General features: G+C 38.9%; 1 protein-coding gene across 4 annotated transcripts in view; it reads left to right on the top strand.

Annotated features, from left to right (window-relative positions):
- The window catches only part of LOC144020470 (multiple PDZ domain protein), a 53,805-nt gene that overhangs the window by 12,279 nt on the left and 20,282 nt on the right, over positions 1 to 21,244 (top strand). For 3 of the 4 annotated variants that reach the window (XM_077523999.1, XM_077524001.1, XM_077524000.1), the window contains exons 11-21: positions 380 to 593; positions 866 to 940; positions 1,989 to 2,068; positions 2,492 to 2,638; positions 4,215 to 4,400; positions 4,525 to 4,686; positions 5,160 to 5,369; positions 6,996 to 7,157; positions 12,015 to 12,138; positions 14,588 to 14,786; positions 20,428 to 20,661. In XM_077523999.1, coding sequence (XP_077380125.1) covers positions 380 to 593; positions 866 to 940; positions 1,989 to 2,068; positions 2,492 to 2,638; positions 4,215 to 4,400; positions 4,525 to 4,686; positions 5,160 to 5,369; positions 6,996 to 7,157; positions 12,015 to 12,138; positions 14,588 to 14,786; positions 20,428 to 20,661 — 1,793 coding nt within the window. The remainder of the gene's footprint in view (positions 1 to 379; positions 594 to 865; positions 941 to 1,988; positions 2,069 to 2,491; positions 2,639 to 4,214; positions 4,401 to 4,524; positions 4,687 to 5,159; positions 5,370 to 6,995; positions 7,158 to 12,014; positions 12,139 to 14,587; positions 14,787 to 20,427; positions 20,662 to 21,244) is intronic. The other variant, XM_077524002.1, reaches the window with a different exon arrangement.

The raw sequence follows: 21,244 nt of genomic DNA, 5'->3' as shown, positions 1-21,244 counted from the left end.
TTTGTTCCACGCCTCTCGATGTGAATAGTTAAAATCGTATTTGTGTCTGCGCTTTGGGATCCAACCTCAGCACAAAACAAACACAAATAGTTATGTGTACACCTGTTAAAGTTGAATGAACAACAAATCAGTATGAAATTAACTAGTGATAGACTGATATGGGCCTTTCAAGGCCGATACCGAATATTAGGAGTCAAGGAGACCGTTAACCAATATTTCAAGGCAATCTTCATTTGCTCGTAAATTTTTTTTTTTTACTTTATTAAACATCTGAAGAATTTGCCAACTTTTTTTTAAAATTATTTTTTTTAAAACTGCATGTAGCTTCCAGGGTCATCAGCATTCTCCTGTTCTTGACTCTTCCTTGTCCCTTCCCCAGGTGGATGGGGTGAGCCTGCAGGGCTGCAGTGAGCAGCGTGCAATGGAGGTGCTGAGGCGGACGGGTCCTGTAGTCAGGCTGAGGCTGCTGAGGAAGGCCGTCCGGCTTAGTCACATCTTGCCACCGGTCCCGCCGCTGCAGCCTCTCCGACACTCCCACAGCTTCCAAGAGGGCAATCCCTACAGAGTGGGACTCAACAAGATTTATGAGACAGGTGATGTGGCAAAAGCATAACATACTAGGTTTATTTTTCATGTTATTGATATGATTTGATGGTGAAGCACAACCACAGGTCCTACATGAATTGTTTAGATATTCCTGTGTTCCTTTTAAGCTTGTTAGCTTCAATGAACAAAAACAAAGTATTTTTATATAAATATAAAATAACAATATATGGACGTTCTGTCCAGAACATGTGAAGAAATTGTATGGGTGTTTCTTCATTGTGTAAACATGGCGTTTGTTTAAATCCTCGCTTCCTCTCAGGAATATGCTCACTGCGTGAAATCTCCCGGCGTGCAGCATACGCCAACAGACGACCCCGACATGATTCAAGAAACGGTAAGCTCCCGTTTCCTCATGCTGCACTGCAGTCTGCGAGTGGATGACGAGACTCGCTCTGATACTCTTAAGTAGGCTTGTGGAAGAGCGATGTGGCGGCGAAGCATGCTCTTTGATGAGAGTCTATTTATAGTGTTGTGCAATCATGTGTTTATCCAACTCATTCAGCTCCTTCCAGATGATTTGCCTCTTAGCCTGCCTGCATACGCGGCTTTATTTAGACGGCGATCTTTGGGTTTGATTGGGGAGCTCTGTTAAATAGGCCGTGATTGCTGTGAGGCATTCAGAGATCAAGTACAAGAAAATTTTTGTTTGCCAAGAAATCTGATAGTGGGTGTGATAATGCACACTTTAGTGGCTTTTGTGTGTAGATATCATGCACGGCCCCAAGGTCAGATAGTTTTCTATGTGTTAAACAGTAGAAAGATAATGACTCAATGCTTTCTATTCTAAGCCCAGTATGAATAAGTGGTATCCATTCATCCATTATCCGTATTGCTTATCCTCACTAGGTGGTATATTACCATATTTAACTGTGTTAAAGTGGAAGTCAACCTTAAACATTTCTTGACAATAATTAGATGTGACCTCCCTACTTTAAACATGGAATTCTGATTAATATTACATTTGTGGAATATGAGTTAATGAGCAAAATCCAATCATTTTTATCCATCTCAGGAGGTGGCCATTTTGCCACTTACTGTCAACTGAAGATGACATCAATGTTGCTCAGGGCTCAGGTAACAACCAGTAATAGCTCAGCTTCAGTAAACAGGTGGGATGTGATTGGTCAGCTTCAGAAAACAGGTGAGCTGTGATTGGTCATTACCTGAGCCCTGAGCAACTGTGATGTCATCTTCAGTTGACAGCAAGTGGCAAAATGGCCGCCCCCCCAAGATAGATAAAAATGGCTGCATTTTGCTGCTTAACTCATATTCCAATAATGCAATATTTTAAATCAGTGAGGCTGCATAGAACATATTATTGTTAAGTATAAATTTTTGGGTTGACTTCCCCTTTAAATGTAAACGTGTGTCTGTGTTCCCAGGAGTGCGCCTGACACCAGCAGAGGAAGAAGACTTAAGGATGAGGTGGCAACATGCAGTTGGACCAAGATATGAAGTCATAGTATGTCTTTTTTTTTTTTTTGCAAATATATCTGCATCAATTAAACCGAAAAAGCATTCCATTCAAATCAGTATATGATTTATACTTATACACATGCAAATGTCGGAATTCATGTTTTTTAACCTACTCTGGCCGATATTTTATCCTTGTTATGTTTTGTGTTCGTATTTGCATACATTCAATTTTGTGAGAAGGACTGTCAAAGGATTATCTTATTTTATCACCGGAAGAACTGTATAGTTGTAGGCAACCACGATTTTACCACTGTATGATTACAGTATTGTATACTTTAATTAAGCCGATGATAGTCTCAGCAGTTTCCACTGCTTGATTGAATAGGTTGCACTTGAAATGATGGAATAGATATGGGGGGGAACCTACCAGTATTGGCCAATGTTTTGATTCTTACTATTGCTGTCTTAGGTTTGTCAGCTGGAGCGCTTCAGTGAGACAAGTGGCCTGGGCATCAGTCTGGAAGCTCGGGCCGGACATCATTACCTGTGCTCCGTTTTGCCCGAGGGCCCGATTGGTCAAAGTGGAAAGATCTTCACTGGCGACCAGATACTGGAGGTGAGAAGCATAAACTTGTAAATAGATTAATAGTTATTATCTTAACTGTCCTGCTGGTAACAACAATACATATAGAAAATGGTGCTTAGAAAATGGATGGATAGGTGGGTGATTAGCTTGCCTGGATCTATGCAGGCAGTATGCTGAGGAAGAGAACATGGTCAAGGCCAATGGAAGTTGTCAGCCTCAAACTGAGTTGGGATGTGTTTCTCGCCAAGTTCATGACATGAGGATTACAAGTTTTATTATTATTATTATCACTATCAACATTTCATTTAGGTCAGCTTTTAAGAGCACAGTGTAGTTTAGCAACCAACACATAAGTTTCCCTTAAGGCGGCCAAGCGGTAATAAGAAGGTGGGTGTGGGGGTGCCCTGCATTTCTGCACTTAAGGGAGGGGAGTATGCACTCCCACGACTGCACTGAGCAAGTTCATGAACCCACACATATTACTCGTCCTTCGTGAAGAGATGTTTGTCTGTTGAATTTGTAAACCATTTCCGGTCTCCACAGTCACGATAATACTGCGGCCATTTGTGGGCTGCTGCTGTCCTCCTGCAGTCCAAATCTATGTCACAGTGCTATGCTTTGATCTTCACCTCATGATTTCAGCATAGCAACGCTGATTTTCTTCTCCAGTTTTAAAACCAACCCCACATTTCTCCGTCTACGAGGATTTTGAAGAGAGGAATTGTACTCTCTGACCCCAAGTGTGACAGTTTTAATGTACGGGTCACACGGACAAAATTGTATGAAATATTTTGCACATAACAGTTTTGAATGAGCATGGGAAAACAATGCTTTAACCCTTTACTTTTAACTTTTATACGTTGCCATTCTGATATTTTGACTCACTTCTACCTGTACCTGTAGTTAGTTGACATGTACAAAGGTACAATCGTCAAGGTTGAACACATTCTATAAGGTATGTCAAACAAGTTCCAGGACTGTTATAACAAAGGAAATATTTAAATTCCAAACTACACACTGCAAGTTTTCCCCTTTGATGTCATCCCCCTGAAGTGTAATGCACTTTTCCGGCCTTCTCTGCCACGCCTTTGTGCACTCCTGGAAGGATGTTTCCATTGTCATGGCTAGCTTGATGCTGTGTAAATCTTCAGAAAGGGCCCCCCCTCATAACACCCTTGAGCTTTGAACTCACACAGCCAGGTCTGGTAAGTAGATTTCTCCAGCATGGCAGTGTTGTTCAGCCAGTAACCGGGATGCTCAGGGCATTGTGAGCTGCTGCGTTATCATGTTGAAGCAGCCACAGCTCTTGCATCTTCTGAGCACTCAACTGTCTTTGCAGACATCCTGGTTAATTGTCTGGTCATGTGGCAAGAATTCAGAGTGGACCATGCTATATAATATATACTATAATACTTATAGTAAAACTTTGAAGTGTAAAATGGATTATCCCTGAATTTGATGAAGTATGTTTAAAACCAGCAACAGAAGACAAAACCATGTGCAACCACTGAAATTGTTCTGACCAAAAGTGACATTTCTCTCACCTTTAATACAACTTGCCTTTGAACAAAGAGCCCATGCACATAGTCTATAATCTTCCTTGCAGGTGAACGGTATCCCACTCATTGGAGAGACACACAAAGAGGTGGTCAACATCCTCAAGGAGCTGCCCATGTGTGTTTACCTGGTGTGTTCTCGCATTGTGCCCCCTTCCATTCCCGACAGCGATGAGGAAGAAGACGACGACGGCCAACTCACCCTGAAAGAGCTGCTGGCTGAGTTCAATGACAAGGTGAATGCAGGAATAGGCAGATGTGTGTTAGAGGCAGATCAGAACGGAAAGACTGCTTTTTTATTCCATTTCCTACAGCAGGATGAGATTTTTTTTGTTTTTTGTTTTAATTTTCTTTTCCCAGTTGGACCAAGGCTGTGTTATTCCCTGTCCTACGGCTGAGGACATCACAAAGCGCGGTGTGCCGCCTATGTCACCTCCTTTGGCTATGTGGGAGAGAGAGGCGCAGGTGGTAGAGCTGGAGAAAGGGGAGTCAGGATTGGGCTTCAGCATCCTGGACTACCAGGTAATAGACAAGGCCCTTAGCCTTTCTAAAAATAGATCAGACAGGAATAAGCTGCAGTCTCACAACAACAGTGTCGCCTCAATGAAGAAAATAGAGAAGGCAATCTAGCAGGGGTTTTGTATGTGACAGAGAGATAGAGAGAGAGAGAGAGAGAACTTTTCTTAAAAAAAATGCATAAAACCCCAGTTGCACAGTATAAAAAAATAGTTTGAGAGAATTTAAAAATATCATGATCAAAACAACCCAACCCAAGTTAGCTATTCCCATGAATGCTCCCACAGATAACACAATTAAAAATAAATATAATCGGGGACATTTCCTCTTGAAAATGAAGCCCAAGCTTTTATTATGTATATGTTTGTATAAAGAACATCAGAGATAAATTGTCTGTCTTAAATGTTAAATGAAAACAGTGTTTTTAAGTCTGATGTAGAAATCTTTCATTTATCGTCACCCATATGCTTGTCTTGCAGGATCCGGAGGATGCCACTAAAACAGTGCTGGTAATCCGCTCCTTGGTGCCGGGCGGTGTTGCTGACCGAGATGGCCGCCTGCTCCCGGGAGATCGCCTCATGTTTGTTAATGAGACCGACTTGGAAGGTTCCAGTCTGGATTATGCCGTGCATGTGCTGAAGTCCACCGGTTACGGCCCTGTGGACATTGGTGTTGCCAAACCGCTGCCAGTATGTTGTGAAAATGACAGTCCATGTACTGAATCCAGGCTAGGTGCAAACAATGCCTCAAGACCACCACTCCATAACTTTGTTGAATACTATATCATAATGTGGCACTTAGGCTGTTTTTTTTTTTACTTCTGTACTTCTGAAAATACAGAAGTTGCTTACTTAAATTATTTTGCAATTGATGTCATTTTAAGTAATTATTATTATGTATGTTCTAATTATGAATACCATTTAATAAGATGTGTGCAACTATAGTCCCCTTCTTATAACTCCCCTTGCTCCTTAAAGATAAGTGGTCTCCTCTACAGTTGGGTAAATAAATGAAGAAACACGGAAAATGACAGATGGCCATGTTAGACAGTACCAGTCACTTTATTAGGTAAAATCTAATGTCAATCAATCAATCAATCAATCAATCAATCAAACTTTATTTATATGGAACCTTTCATGCATTAAAATGCAACTCAAGGTGCCAAAAAAACATCCATAATACAATAAAAGAAAAAAAAAACATGCATACCCCCCCCCAAAAAAAAAAATGTCGAGGCACAGAGAAACCATGTGAGGAAAGGCACCCAAGAAACACTGGAACTATAAACTAAAAGACAAAATAAAAATAGGTAAAAGCAAAAAGAAAACAACAACAGGCAAAAACAATGCAAAAGGGCAATATGATAAAAGAAGCTGGTAACTAAAAAAAAATAAAATAAATAAAAGTAAATAGATCATGTATATGGGCAAACTAAAAAAGTGTCTTCAGTCGGACCTGATGCCGTCTAGCAGGCTATTCCATAGGCGAGGACCTTTGCTAAATGCAGCCTCACCGTGAGTTTTGGTCCTCACCGTAGTAACGGTTAAAAGGCCACTGCCAGAAGATCCGCGACGGTCGATACGATAAAGCACGTCAAATAAATAAGTTGGCCCAAGACCGTTAAGACAAAATCAATCCTGAGACACACGGGGAGCCGATGTCAGAGGAGCATTAATTACATAAAAGGTTACTACTGTGGTTCCTGCGGTTTAAAACTATTAGAACTGTCATGCTAATATGTGTCAATATTAGTCCTTCCCGTGTAGCTAAATAAGAAGATTTGAAACAGCTCTCAGTATGATGCAGAGTATTTTTAGCTAGCTCTTGAGCTCATTAGATTGTGCAGGTGCACCCAAATATGCGACTCATAAACTTTTTCTGATGTGCCCAACTGATAAAAACTGTATTGTCATTAGAATAGATTTCCTTTCAAATATGATATATACATCGCGACTAAACTAACAGCCCCGTGTGACTCACACAGTGTGTGACATTTTATTATCCAAGATACAGTAAGTTAATTACTGAGCGCACTTTCAAGAACAGTTCTCGTTTGTTTTGTACCGTGGCCTAGTAACAAGGACCACGGGGTCCAGTTACAGGCCGTCTGAATATTTAATGCCCCTCCGAGGCGAACACAAAGCTCAGCCACACTAGAAATGGAGAGGCAAGAGGAGGAGGAGTGACGGGTGTCTAATTTACTGCCACCTTCCCCGGCCTCATGCGTTGTAATTTTGGCACTTTTCAGCACAACGATACATGGATATTCTTGTAATAAGCTGCTACATTTCAGATTGCTATTCGTGTGTTGTCAGTTGGAACTTTGCGGCGGCCTGACGCCCATCTTGGAAAGGAGCACACGGGCGTCCTGCAATGACAGCGAGAGCAACTCTCAGGTCACCCTGCTAGCTGACGAAGCCGAGGCCAACGATTGCAACCTGACGGATAACAACGGTCAAGCATATTACAACAACTCGGTAAGCTCCATGCACAACACTTTAACTAGCCAATGGCTCTGACAGCTGTTTTGCTTTGATGCTGTATTTGTTTTGTCTATCTTGCACACCCTTCAAATGCAGGGGTCTATTTCTTGGGTACTGATTAGTGGGAGAGGTTTGACACATGCGTTTTATACACACTTGAAATATATAAACATTTTCTCAATGTACCTTTCATTATATGTTTACTTTTTAATAATTAATCCTGCAACCCGATTGAGGATAAACAGTACAGAAGATGGATGGATGGATGGATGGATATTCATTCATTCATGTGAATAGACTGATAATGTTTTCTCAATAAGTTATTTAACAACGTATAAAACATATAAATATCAATATGCAACACTTGTATTCTGCAAGAATATACAGTACATTTTTTTTAATGATTTCCTCTACAACCTTCCTAGGAAATCACAATGTTCCATCACTGGTCAGCTCTATCCACTCAGAAAAATGAATTATGGCTCATTTTTTAAAGTATTTTCATCTATGTGGATGGATGGATGATTTTATTTAAACAAACAATTAGATAAACAAATAGGTAAACTTGTAAAACTGTTATTTGAATAGGATAAAGTGCATGATTCTCTTTATAAGTACAACAAATACATTGGAGTAATTCACATTTTAAACACATTGGATTTATTATATGTGCATAGATCTGTTACTGTTTATTCAAAACATTGAATTTATGAGATATTTTACATGACTCTCATTCTTAATTGTGTCATTTACATTTGACTGAAAAAAATATATACAGCACAAACTAGTTTACTGTCCTGTTTGTTACATTTTAAGTACTAATTCAAATGGATGAACGATAAATTTTATATGCAATTGAAATACATGAATCTTGTAAATAGCATAAAAATGTCTGAGAGTGTTGGTGACCACTTAACTGTATATACCCATGCATCAAACTGTAATCTTGCACATGATATGGGACACCACATTCTTTAGCTAGCAATTTTGAGGAACGTGTGTCATGAATATTATCAAAATACTAGAATAAGTGCAATTTCTGGACAAATTGCGTGGGAATGCTGAAAGCAAATTGAGAGAGAAATTATGAAATTATAACCTCCTGGTTACTGGACAATGCACTTTACCAACTGTGCCACAGAGCACTATCAGACACCTGGTAATGATGATAATTTATATATATGGAAGTCGGCGTGGAAAGTGATACTTAGAAAAAGCTAATGATTATGTCAATGTGACATGACAATGACAATGTCCCATTGAAAATGAATGGGGAAAAGTTATTAAATGTTAAATTGAGCAAATACTGTAAGTAATGTGGAATCAGACGATATATACCCCGGGAGGCCTGAATTTTTCTAGCTAGTTGAAATTTGAACAATGTAAATTGGAAGTATTATGTGGGAGTTGTTATGCGGCAAAAAAGTGTGGAGAATAAAAATCACAATAAGATATATGGGAATGCTTCAGCATTCCCACAATTAGAAACCGCTCTTTTCTGGATCTAGTTATATGGTGCAAGTCATTATAATGTTGTTCAGTGTATCAGGTCTTGAGAGCCAGCATTATTCCATCTAAGAAGTCCTCATTACATGCCTAAAAGTAGATCACTATGTCTGTTGTTGAGAGTGTTCGCTGTATCGGTATCACTGCGTCAGGTGCGGAGAAAGTGCTCCATGTCAAAGGCGTGTTTCTCTCTTGTCGCGGCCTTTTGTGCCGGACTTTGCTTAATTGCCTGCAATTGTGTCTTGCTGTAAGCGTATGCCTCGTGTTCGGAGATGGCACCCGGTGCAGCACAAGAACATGATCTACCCTTGTCTGGCACGTAGCTAAGTTGCACACGCTGAGGTTTCTCATCAAAGGTGTTGCAAAGGTAGCGTCTGAACTTCAGTGCTGCCTGTGAAGGTTCAAAGAACTTCTCCTCACTGCACCTTTCTCTTTATGGAAGCATCCGCCGGGACCAAAGTAGTCTACTTTTGTTGGTGTGCTCCATCCTAGAAGCAATCCCGAGGCCTTCACCCTGCAAAGTTATTACTCTTTAAATTATTTTCTTGTCATGCTGCGCTCGCTGTGCTTTTGAGGACAATGTTGGAGTTAAAAATCTTAAAGCGAGCATGCTTGCCTACTGGAGCAGCTGTATTCCGACACATTTTTCTGTGCTATTGTTTCTCATGAGATCTTCCTATTTGCCGAGCAACCACTACTAGAAGAAAACAGTGTCTGGGTTATTAATAGCATTAACAAAATCTCCAGATATCTTGTGCAAGCACTCTACAGTTCAATGTTTAACCCTTTATATGGCACTCATTAAAATACTGCGGAACTGTTATGGTTGAACAATATCCTCCTCACAAATCTTCTCAAAATCCAATTTGAATATATGTTTTGATAGTAGTTTGTCGAGATGGGTGAGTACCAATACCAGTGTCGGTATCGGGACGATGCCAGGACAGATTTCATTTCATAAAAATTAAAAGCATGGATTTCAAACAAGATATAATTATACATCACACACTTAACAGCTTGAAGAATTCTTAACATGGTAGATATTACACAATTGCTTGAAACACTATTGTATTGAGTTGAATTCTTAGCACTTCACTGTATTCCTTAAAAGGAAGTTGTACAACTACACATTTTGATTGGGACATAGTTTGATTTTAATTTTCCTGGCCACTGGATTTTTTGTTTCGTTTTATGTATCTATTTTTTTTAAATTCATTTTATTCGGGCTCTATGCAAAATTACTTATGAGTAAATTATAATTGCCAAAATTATAACAAGCAATTTAACGAAATTTGCTATAATTGGGATATATAGTTCTTAAAAAATATATCTATCATTGTTTTTTTGGAAATTTTATGTACTAATGGTATCGGCACTTGGTATCAGTATCGGTGAGTACGAAAGATTTGAGTATTGGGACCAAAAGCTGAAGCATTCCCACATAATTGTGATTTTTTTATTCTCTACACTTTTTTCCCGCATAACAACTCCCACATAATACTTCCAATTTACATTGTTCAAATTTCAACTAGCTTAAAAAATTCATGCCTCCCGTGGTATATATCGTCTGATTCCACATTACTTACAGTATTTGCACAATTTAACATTTAATAGAAATTTTTTTTTCCCCCATTCATTTTCAATGGGACAGACTTTGCGGAGGTTACAATTTCATAATTTATCTCTCAATTTACTTCATAAGCATTCCACATGCATTCAGATCTTAGCATTCAGCTTTCAGCGTTCCCACACAATTTCTCCAGAAATTGCACTTACTCTAGTGGTAAGTATAATAGTAACATTGGAGACACAGACCACAGAAACGTGTATTGTTAAGAAGCCAATTTTTCAAGGTTTTTTTTAATTGTTTATATTTTAACAACAGTGACAGTGTACCTGCACTTGTGCAAAGCTAAAACATTACCTTAGCCGCTGCCAACCTCACAAGAGTTGAGGAATAAATTGCTTCAAAAAAGCAACCAGAATTGTGCTGTTTTTGGGCACATTTCGTGAAGAATGGCTTCGTCACCATAAGCTTTCACACGTCGCAAATACATTTTTCGACACAGAGCCACGCATACACACGTTGGTCAGTCCCCTCTGGTGGCTGTGAAGTCGTGCAGCGTTGTTGCTATGATGGATTGAAGCGAAAAATCAGACTACATCTGAGAACCAGCCGGAGACCGTTGCTTTGCGCTGTCAGTTTGCCTCAGGGTGCTCGCTGGGCGGCCGCAAGGTCGCCGGGCGGCACCATGTGGGAGAGAAAAACTTTCCCTACAGGCCTCAGAATGCACTATTGCTGGCCACAAGACTGCCGATGGCTCGCTTAATTTAAAGGGAGCCAACACAACAAAGAGACATGAGAGCCACATATCGCCCACATATCGGGAAAGAAACCAATCACAGGAAAGCGATTTTCCACATTAAAGAGATTGATGCGACCCAATCGGGTTAAGCCTCAAACTAGTTCATCCCTCATGTCCGGCGTCAAATACTGCAAACTCCCTTTCATTTGTTGCTAGGATGTCGTGAGAGGTCAACAGCAAGGCATTAGTCATAGCTGGGCATCAGCAAAGCATTAACCAGCTAAATATTCCTATTGCTAGCCTAATACACACTTAAATCATACTAAGCGTACACGTAACAACTCGCAACTAGGAATGCAATTTTTCAATTTTGCATCTCTTAAAAGCTGTTTAGAAACTATATCTTACTTTAAAACACCTCCCCTCATTTCTTCCCTCACCAAAAAGTAGTTTACTTTACATACATAGGGGTAGCTTCACTAAAGGTTTGCGTAGCCTTTGCCTGGCGCTACCCGGTAAAGATAAAAATGGACCAAGCGTCTAATTCACTAAACATGCGCAGATGGACAAATCCGTCACTAAATGCACTGCCAACCAGATTGCGCCCCGGTGCGGCGTCAGTATTTGCGTGTATGTAAATGAGGTAATTTGCATACATTTGACGCAAAATATGCCCACCCCAATGCAAATGAGACTCATTGATATACAGCGTCTAATTCATTAATGCCGGCGCTAATAGCCACACGGAGTTTGAGTGACGCAAATAACGTTTATGGAAGGCTGGTGTAAACTTGGCGCTCCCTCGGTCCTGGGATCATGACAGCAGTACATGGAGAGCCCCCTCGAGCTGAGAAGAGATAGAGAGGGAGGGAGGGGGTATAATTTTTAGTATACTTAATTTTTAGTATACTTAAAAAAGTACAAGTACATTCTAAGTATATACGAGATTATGTCCATTCAGAAAACCTGTCGAATATTTTGTTGTGTTCAATTGATTTTAAAAGGTATCTGAATTATATTTCTATTTCTATCCCTTCAGGAAGTCCAGCCGCATCTGCGTTTTGGCATCAAGGAAGACAACGACATGCAGCCCGCCCCTCCTCTGCCCCCGCGCACCAGCTTTGAACAGACAATCACAGTTGTCCGGGGCAACCGTAGCCTTGGTATGTCCTCCGTCTTACTCATGGTGATGGTGTCTTGGTGCGTGTACATTGCAGGCATGGCCATAATGGCGATGATAGGCAGTGGTGATGATGACTACCCTGAAGAGGAATGGTGAAGTCTTGTGTGACTTCTTATGTGCAAATATAATCGATAATTACATAGCCTGGCTGGAATTTCTCACTTCTCAGACATTTTGAGCTTTCGATGTGTTCTCAAGCTATTTTTCCCAGTTCAAGTTGGTTAATATCTCGTAAAAATAAAAGTGGTGGGACAGGCACACATTCTACTCTGGGAAAATGGGTTCATCCTCTGCCTCTGTCACCAGATTTACATGTGAGTTCTGCTGAAAACCATCAGAAATCAGGCCTAAAATAATTGCTGAGTCTTTAGGGGGGTGGGATTTTGAGTGCAGACATCATTTTTAAGTCCAGAACTTTAAAATATTTGCCAATATAACCTGTTTAATATACTGTACAGTAAACCTCCCTCCATCATGGGTTACACGTCTGTGGGCCCGCTTTTTCGCAAATATTTATTATTATTATTATTATTATTATTATTATTATTATTGGTCCATTAATATCTCAGTATTGTTTTTATTTCTGGTTATAATTCCACTTTCTGCCACAGGGGGCAGCACACTATTGTTCAACTCGATACATTTAGAAGAAGAGGTTTTTTTCAAGCTCCGCTAGCTCACTTACACTTTATAATGTATTTATCTTATTAATTTATCTAGGTCAACATATTAAATGTGTCCTAGGTCAACATATTAAACATTATTGTGTATTTGGAAAAAAATTGAAAAAATAAGTGCCATAAATTTTGACTACCATTCCTATGGAGTATGTCGTGTATTACCCCCGGAGTTTTTTTTTTTGTTTTGTTTTGTTTTTTTACTCCATAGCGAGGAGTCTCTATCTAGACTGCCAAATTAAATAGAGTTCAGTATAATATTTTGGGTATTTGGGCACAGACAAAGTCCACCAAATTAATGGTGCCACATATTACGTAAGAAAACAAAGTGTAGTCATCCATTATACTGGTGTCTTGCAATACGGTTAATACTACAAATAGTTTTTTGCTTGTGTTTTGGAGATGTTATTCATCATAAACAAGTTCATCCATTATTGACTTATTGTTGCCAGAGCCATAGAGACCTGAGTAGGCAGGGCCAAGACGTGTACTATTTTCCTACATCGCAATAAGTTACACTTAATTGCCATTTTATGGTCATCACATTTTCTTCCTTATCATTGGTATTTCTTTTTTTTTTGCATTGTCACAAAAACATAAAATCCAAAGAAAAAAAAAGCAAAAGTCTTGCCTTATGTCATGCATGAAGGATTTTTAAAAGGCATATATTCCCTGAAATTAATAGCTGGCAAAGATGTTCAGCTTTAGAAGTTCCACTTTATGTATGTTTTCAGTGTTTAGCTAAATGCATTTATTGACAAATTTTAGAAGACTTTACAGTATATATTTATATTCTTATCTTGAGGTTGAGGTGCAAGGTTTGAGTAAGGTGACCTCTCATACAATACTTTTTTTGTGATATATTTAGAGTAAAACCTGTTGCTTAGCGTTGTCAGTTTGTCAATTGTTGGAAATCAGACATATACAGTACAACCATGTTTTGAACAGTATATTGTATGCAATTTTGAGGAGATGGTTCAGGGCTTGATGGATTTGAATTAACGTCACCTTACTCATTAGAACAAAAAAATGTTTTTGTGTAGTTATATTCGCCATGTTGTAAGCAGTTTAACTGTAATAGTAATATTTTTGGAAGTACTACCATCTGTGTCACTCTCTCATTGGGATTGTGAGACATTCATGATTTTGTCTTTCACTTGTCATGTCTTTGAAATGTGTCTTCTGTTTTGTCCTGTCGACTTCACTAGCCGTCCATTGTAATCCCATGCACTATGATTGTATTGTAATTTGAATGCAAAATAATAAAAATATGTATTTGATCAAAAGCAAGCAGTCATTTCTTTGACCGGCTTCAAATTATGTACGAACATAGTGTGGTGGATATGTCTTTCATTAGACCGTGATGCGTGTGCGTGTGCGTTTGTGCGCATGATTTACCCACTCCTGTAATCAGCCTAGCTTACCACCTGATAAAGCCTCAGTGAAGTGTTTGTGCAAACCAGCATGTGTTACCCCTCTGGTCACCTGTGACCTATGACCTCTGTGGGTGTGTGCGTGGGTGTTCTTGATACAGGTGAGGGGCTGATGCTACGTGAATGTCAAGCATGTGTAGCCGTGTTTGTGTGCTAATCTGCCTAGTGTCTGTCTTGATTATGCCGATTATGCCACTGTCAGGTGTCTGTTTGGACAACTGTCTGTCTGTTTGGCATGTGCTCAAAGGCCGCTTTAGTCAACCCTGCGCTCACCTGTATGTGTGTGTGTGTGTGTGTGTGCGCACATGCACGTTGGCAGGGATGTCGGTGAGCGCTATCAAGGACGGCTCAGGCATGCTGGTGCGCAATGTGGCCCCCGGGGGCTCTGTCAGTCAAGACGGCAGACTCGGGGTGGGTGACGCAATCTTGGCCATCAACGGCGAATCGACGTCCAACCTGACCAACGCCATGGCCCGCTCAATGCTGCGCAGACACTCTGTCATTGGGCCGGAGCTCAGGTGAAGCATGCGTCGCTGTCTCACAGCGTTGAAAAATGTATTTCATATTCATGGTCACTTAGCGCTATTTTTAGCAAAAGTCGAATAAATAGCATATGGGTCTGAAAAGTGGACTTGTCAAGTGGAGATTTGGCTTTACTACACTGAAACTACACTGGACTCGCTCTTGCGTCCTCAGCTACGAGGCCACCGTGCCGCCCGAGTTTTAAAATGTTTAATTTAATTTATTCACCCACTCAAGGTTTCTCCTTTCACCATTTCTCTTTAGATGTGCTGTCAAAATGAATGTTAATAAATGTTACAATCTTTATAAAAGCCAATTAAAAAAAAAAAAAAAAAAAGTAAAATTGCGCATTTTTACTGTTAATTTTTTACGGTTTTAAAGGTGAATTTTTACAGTTTATTCCAATAAATAACAGACAAATACCCGTGATATTACAGTACATTTTCGAATGTATTTTAACAGTCAATATATGTATCCTAATGATCAATATTGTTTTTTTTTTTACAGTTACATTGATTACATATTATTTTACATTTGACATGTAAAATTAGAGTTTATTTTTGTAAGTTAAATGCTATTTTTAAAATACAGGAAAAAACTAAATTAAAAAGTAAAATCTATTAAATTACTTTTTTTTTTTTTTTTTTTTTTTAACAGTGTAGGTAGTCCAAACTAAGCAAGAAGTTAGTAATGTACAGTGTTGGGGACATTATTTAAAAAAAAATAATAATTAATTATAGTTACTCATTACTTGCTTTAAAAAGTGAGTTAGTAATTGAATTACTTCATGATAAAAGTAACTTGTTACCAGGCAAAGTGCATTATTATTATTATTATTATTATTATTATTATTATTATTATTATTATGTTAATACCAGATATACCAGAAAAAGAATATATAAATGCCAGCTTTGGCCTATAGGCGCAGTGGTTTGCCATGCATGCACAAAGTACTGTACATGCTATCATAGTAGAAGAAGAATTATTGACTTAGCTTTATTAATATAACGCATCATTTTACAGATGAGGAAGAATGTATGTATGTTATTATGATGATGATGAGGCTATATAGGGTGTTTTCATTTATTTTTGTGAACACATTTTCTCCTCTCTGCTGGAAATGCCTGACTAAAAATGACCTCTTCGGTCAAAGGTCCAAATATGAGAAATATAAATGAAGTGAAAAAAGCAGCAACAGTTTCAATATGTTCCTCAAAAAGCAGCAATATGATCTCAAGGTCCAGATTAGCAACACAGAGGAAAAGCCTCTTCCGTTTCCAGCATGCACTTCCCTTGAGTCACAGGGACTTTCTTTCAATGCTCATTTTTTATTGTCTTTGTAAGAAAGAAGCAGGTGCTAACTTCCTCATTTAGTGCTCGAGTTACATCCTGACATTCAGCAGTGGTCACAATAAAATGACCTCATACATATTGCTCCATTACGGAGGTTTGATTGCATGAGTTTTACTAAGGTGGCTATAATAAACTTTTAACGGGGTCTTCCAGCATCATCGCTGGCTTTATGTAGAGTTCTCGCAAACAGTTGTTAAATTATACAACAACACAATATTAGAATAACAATGCTACAATAAAAATTGTTTATTTTTAGTGTTAGTTCACAAACATAAAATTAGTATGTATAAACGTGCAGCAACGAATCAACTTCAAAACACAATTCACACTATTAATTTTCACCGTAAGAAAAACACCGGCCTGATTTACAGTATTTTGCATTCTAATAGACTTTTTCATGTCATATATCAAAGCACCGTTGGTAAGGAAAATACAGAGTTCGCCAAAAGTTTCCATAGATAAGGCTTGTATCAGGAACATAATTTTTTAAAAGTTTTTATAAACACAATTTTTAAACAACACATTTTAAGACATATTGAGAGTAGTGCTGTCACTAGCGAACACGTGAATGATCAAAGCCTTGGTCACATTAAATCTAATTCACAGAGTATCAAAAAAAAATAAAAAATAGTGTCAAAGTCACTGTTGTGCAAAAAATTATCTTTTCACAAATAGCTTGTTTTCTATAATTGTTTTTTTATTTTCGCTAATGTGGCTCAAATGACCTATTTTCGAATGGTGATTACTAAAGAACAGAATATGGTAGAAACATACTTTTTTTGTGTTTATATATTTTGTTTGTCTTGAAAGATGGGCGAAAATGCTTGAAATTGGCTGGCACTGTTGGTGTTGTTTTTTGGATAATGTTTAGCAGTCAAAGAGTTAATCAATTAATTTTGACAGCTGTAATTGAGAGAGAAGCAAGATCAATGGATACGTTAATACAAAAGTATTGTGCAAACAGTATTTATTAAAAAAATAAAATAGAGTAACAACTCAATTTCAGTATTTCATTTGGTTTGGAAATTGAGACAAGAGCATCATTATTTTTGACATTTTGGTTTGGTAGTGTGCCATGATATTTTCTGAATGTACAATTGATACTTTGGCTCAAGAAGTGGAGTATGGAAATAGTTGGTCACCTAAAAGTGTTTTATTTCGGCAAAAAGAACACATAGTGAGCTTTCTGGTTGCTTGATTATCAATAAGATATGACTTGTGGTTGCTTCGTTATCCTCTCAATATAATTGAATTTGTTTATCTTATTCGCTATTTTGTTTTCACAGCGGCAATGATAGTTTGTCAAAGGCACCACAATTAAATGGAATTCAATCATACAATGACAATTTCACAAGCGTATTCACTCCATGTTTGCACTTGCACTCGCATTTGTTGTGGTTGTGATTGAAGATGTCCCTCATCCCCACTGCACCGTGGCCCTGCAAAACACCCACTCACCCATTCCCTTCAACCGCTCTCATTCATGCTTGCTTGTACACACACACGTGCCGCCTTTTAATGGCCTTACCTCCCAAAACATCCTTTTGCTGCTATGAGAGGCAAAAAAAAATCTCTGAATAATTCATCTCTCATCTCTCACCTTGAACACTGCACTTCAGAATAAAGGGACGTTTTAAATAGCGACCCATGGATGCGCACGGAAGCTTAGCGCACACACCTACACATGCTCGCACACATGCTCACACTGCCGCCTCCTGACAGCACTGCAGACAAACTGAGAAGTGAGTGGAGGCAGATGAGCATTCCAGTAAGACAGACATGCAAGGGTGAAGGCTTGCCATTATAAATATAAAAAAAAAGTGCTTCTGCTGAGACAAGCCAGGCTGTCCACATGGCTCCGTCACAACCGTTTAGTCGCCACATATTCAATCAGCCGTCATGAGTGGAAGCAGGAAATTGGCCCGTTCAGCCGATTCAAACAGCATGTTGGCTGGCAGAAGGGAAGAAAGTGGGAGAGAACGTTTAGTGTGTCCTTGACACTGGAGGTAAATAAACATGATGCATGTTTGTACAAGTTAAGCTTTTAAAACCTTTTGTAATTGTCGTCGACTCTATCAAATAATTGCGAAGTGTATCGGCCAGCATTTAATGTTTTAAAATATATGATATCATTAATAAGACACCTATACGGTAAATTCTGTCGTGTAAATTTGACTCTTTTTAGAGTAAATTGTGACTCTATTTAGATAGGGACCAAATAGACTCAGTTTTAGAGTAAACTAAGATTTACACTAGGAAGAGAGTAAAATAACAAATTTAAAAAAATGGAAAAAAAAAATACTTAAATAAAACTCACTCAAGGGTTATGGTTCAAACAATAGATGACTTCTGTTTTACCTAATAAACTCATTGTCCAAATACTACTCGCCCTGACTGCATTTGCTCTCTATTACCATTTGGGTCCTTATGCAGAGACCACTCATGTTTTGCTGTTGTGGTTTTATTAGGGCTGGGTTTAAAAATATCAAATAATCGATATCAAATCAATTTTCCTTTTCGAGCCCGTCGATTAATAAAACCAATTGATTATTATACTAGTAAAACATTTAGAGGCCATTTTTTGGTATATTATTAATATTATATTGCTACTGTTTTCTTGAAATTTACTGTTCACATGAATTTAAAATGATTTTCTTACATTTATGAAAGACCTGACTTATTGCCCTTTAAGATAATTCAGCTATTGAATTATCCATCCATCCATCCTTTTCTTAACTGCTTATTCCTCACAAGGGTCGCGGGGGATGCTGGAGCCTATCTCAGTTGGCTTTGGGCAGTAGGCGGGGGACACCCTGGACTGATTGCCAGCCAATGTTATTGAATTATTAAATTAGAATTCTGAAAATATTTTTACCTCACCCTCACGGAAGTCAATGTTTTTGTGTTACACTTAAGTGATTATAAGACATGCTTCTTTCATTAATAAACTAAATCATTTAACCAGTTTCTACCTCCGCAAAATTTAATTTGGAATTTAAATGGGAAGTCAAACAAAATTTTTTTTACTTGACAATAATATGTTCTATGCAGCCCCACTAGTCTAAATATGGTATTCTGGTTGATATTGCGTTAGTGGAATATGAGTTAAGCAGCAAAATCCAGCAGTTTTAATCAATATCAGAAAGCGGCCATTTTGCAACCTGCTGTCAACTTAAGATGATGTCAATGTTTTGCAGGTCTCAGTTAACAACCAATCACAGCTCAGCTTCAGAAAACAGGTGAGGTCTGATTGGCCATTGCCTGAGCCCTGAGCAACTGTATGATGTAATCTTCAGTCGACAGCAAATGACAAAACGGCCGCCCCCTGAGATGTATAAAAACGGATGGATTTTGCTTCATAACTCATATTCCACAAATGTAATATTAATCAGAATGTCATGTTTAGACTGGTGAGGTCATATATAACATATTATTGTCAAGAAATGTTTAAAGTTGACTTCCACCTTCATGTTTATGGAGTTTTTAACATGTCCTTGATATTTAAGAAGAATTGATGTTCCACAATTAATCAATATTGCTTGAACTCTTGTGAATCGAAATCTAATTGATCGACCAAAATAGAATCAATACCCAGTCCAAGGTGTAATACAGGTTCCGACATTAATGATGGCCCGAGGCCACCTGAAGGTCACAGTACAAATTTCATAAATAAATGTCATGAAACCAACATGTTCTTTTGAACCCATTTGCTCCCAAAAACGTATAGATGTGTTCTATTTTAAATATTACGATGGTCCCAAAAACATATTTATACGTTTTTTTTGTGTGTATTTTTTTTTTTTTTGCTTTTTAATACTAGAGAATACAGTATAGAAGGCTTTGATGCGGCTTCTGACCTGAAGAGGTCGCTTCAAGCAATGGTAGTTATTTCAAAAAAACGGCCAGCAGGTGGCAGCAGAGTATAAGAGATCAGCCAGGGCCAGATTTGTAAATAATGATGAAACTTGCTATATTCTAATGCTAATTGCTGCAACACGGAAACAGATACAAATAAACATTTTTTTTTTCCTGATGAAAGAAGAGAGTCTAATCCTTCTTTTGGAAGGTGCCATGTATATAGCAATAGAACACAAAATCAGTCCAAATCCAGGAAAAAAAATCATTTTTAGTATTGTTTTGGTCAATGCCAGTTCCGAAAGAACCACCACAACTTGGCTCGCACCACCACTCAAAAAGGCTTCATGTCGGACCCTGTTATGTAACTTGTCCATCCATGTACTGCCTGTAACTGTTTTATGTTTTCCTCCCATCTTCCATTCCTAGCATAAATTATGTGCCAGCACATCAGGTGGATGAGCACCGTGCCCGACTGTGTTTGCCCCCACTGGCATCCATCCTAGAAGACCCAGCTCCCTCCCCCACACCACCGGAACATTTGTTGTCCAGATCCCCAGTCCTGTGTAAAACCTCGGGTCCAGATGTGACCCCAGGCAAAACATCGTTCCTATTAAAAGACACGGCCATAGTCCCTAGTGAGAGTCCAGATCCAGAGTTGAGGTAACGTAATCTCCGCAGCTATTATTCACGCTCACCTAATCCCGACCCAGTGAGAGATAAACCTGTCTCAGCTTTATGACTTTATTGGCCCGCAAGGCTGCTGTTCTATCACATATTGATATGTTTGCTGCCGAGAGGCTGTGAAATGTGCAGCTATACATTACGGGGAATGTAAATTCTTTAATGTGCTCACCTTAGGAATTTATGAGTGTAACGCATCACACATCTTCATTTTCCCAGCAGCCTCGCTCGTGCTAATGCGCTGAGTTATTACCGGACACTTTAATTACCCCCCATCCATGAGTATGCCAGTCTCCAGTCCATATTTTCTCCCTTCCATCCTTTGTGGCTGTGTGTCTTCCTCTCGTTCTCTTTCTCCCTCGCTCTCCCCGCCTGCATGTTGAATCTCTTGAGTTATATTTAGCCGTTCGCTTATGGATCTCATTGCTGACTGTCAGCGAAAATGAATTGTTTCGCTTCTGTCTGTCCCCGCTTTCACTCCGTCTCCCTGACTCGTCCTCTCTCTCGCTCCCATTTCTCTCCTCACTGCCATCTTTCAATACTTTTTCTATCTCTTTCTTCT

This window comes from Festucalex cinctus, chromosome 6, assembly GCF_051991245.1.
Source record: "Festucalex cinctus isolate MCC-2025b chromosome 6, RoL_Fcin_1.0, whole genome shotgun sequence".
NCBI lineage: Eukaryota > Metazoa > Chordata > Actinopteri > Syngnathiformes > Syngnathidae > Festucalex > Festucalex cinctus.
Note: the sequence above shows the minus strand (reverse complement) of the source record. Positions and strands in the feature narration are given on the sequence as shown.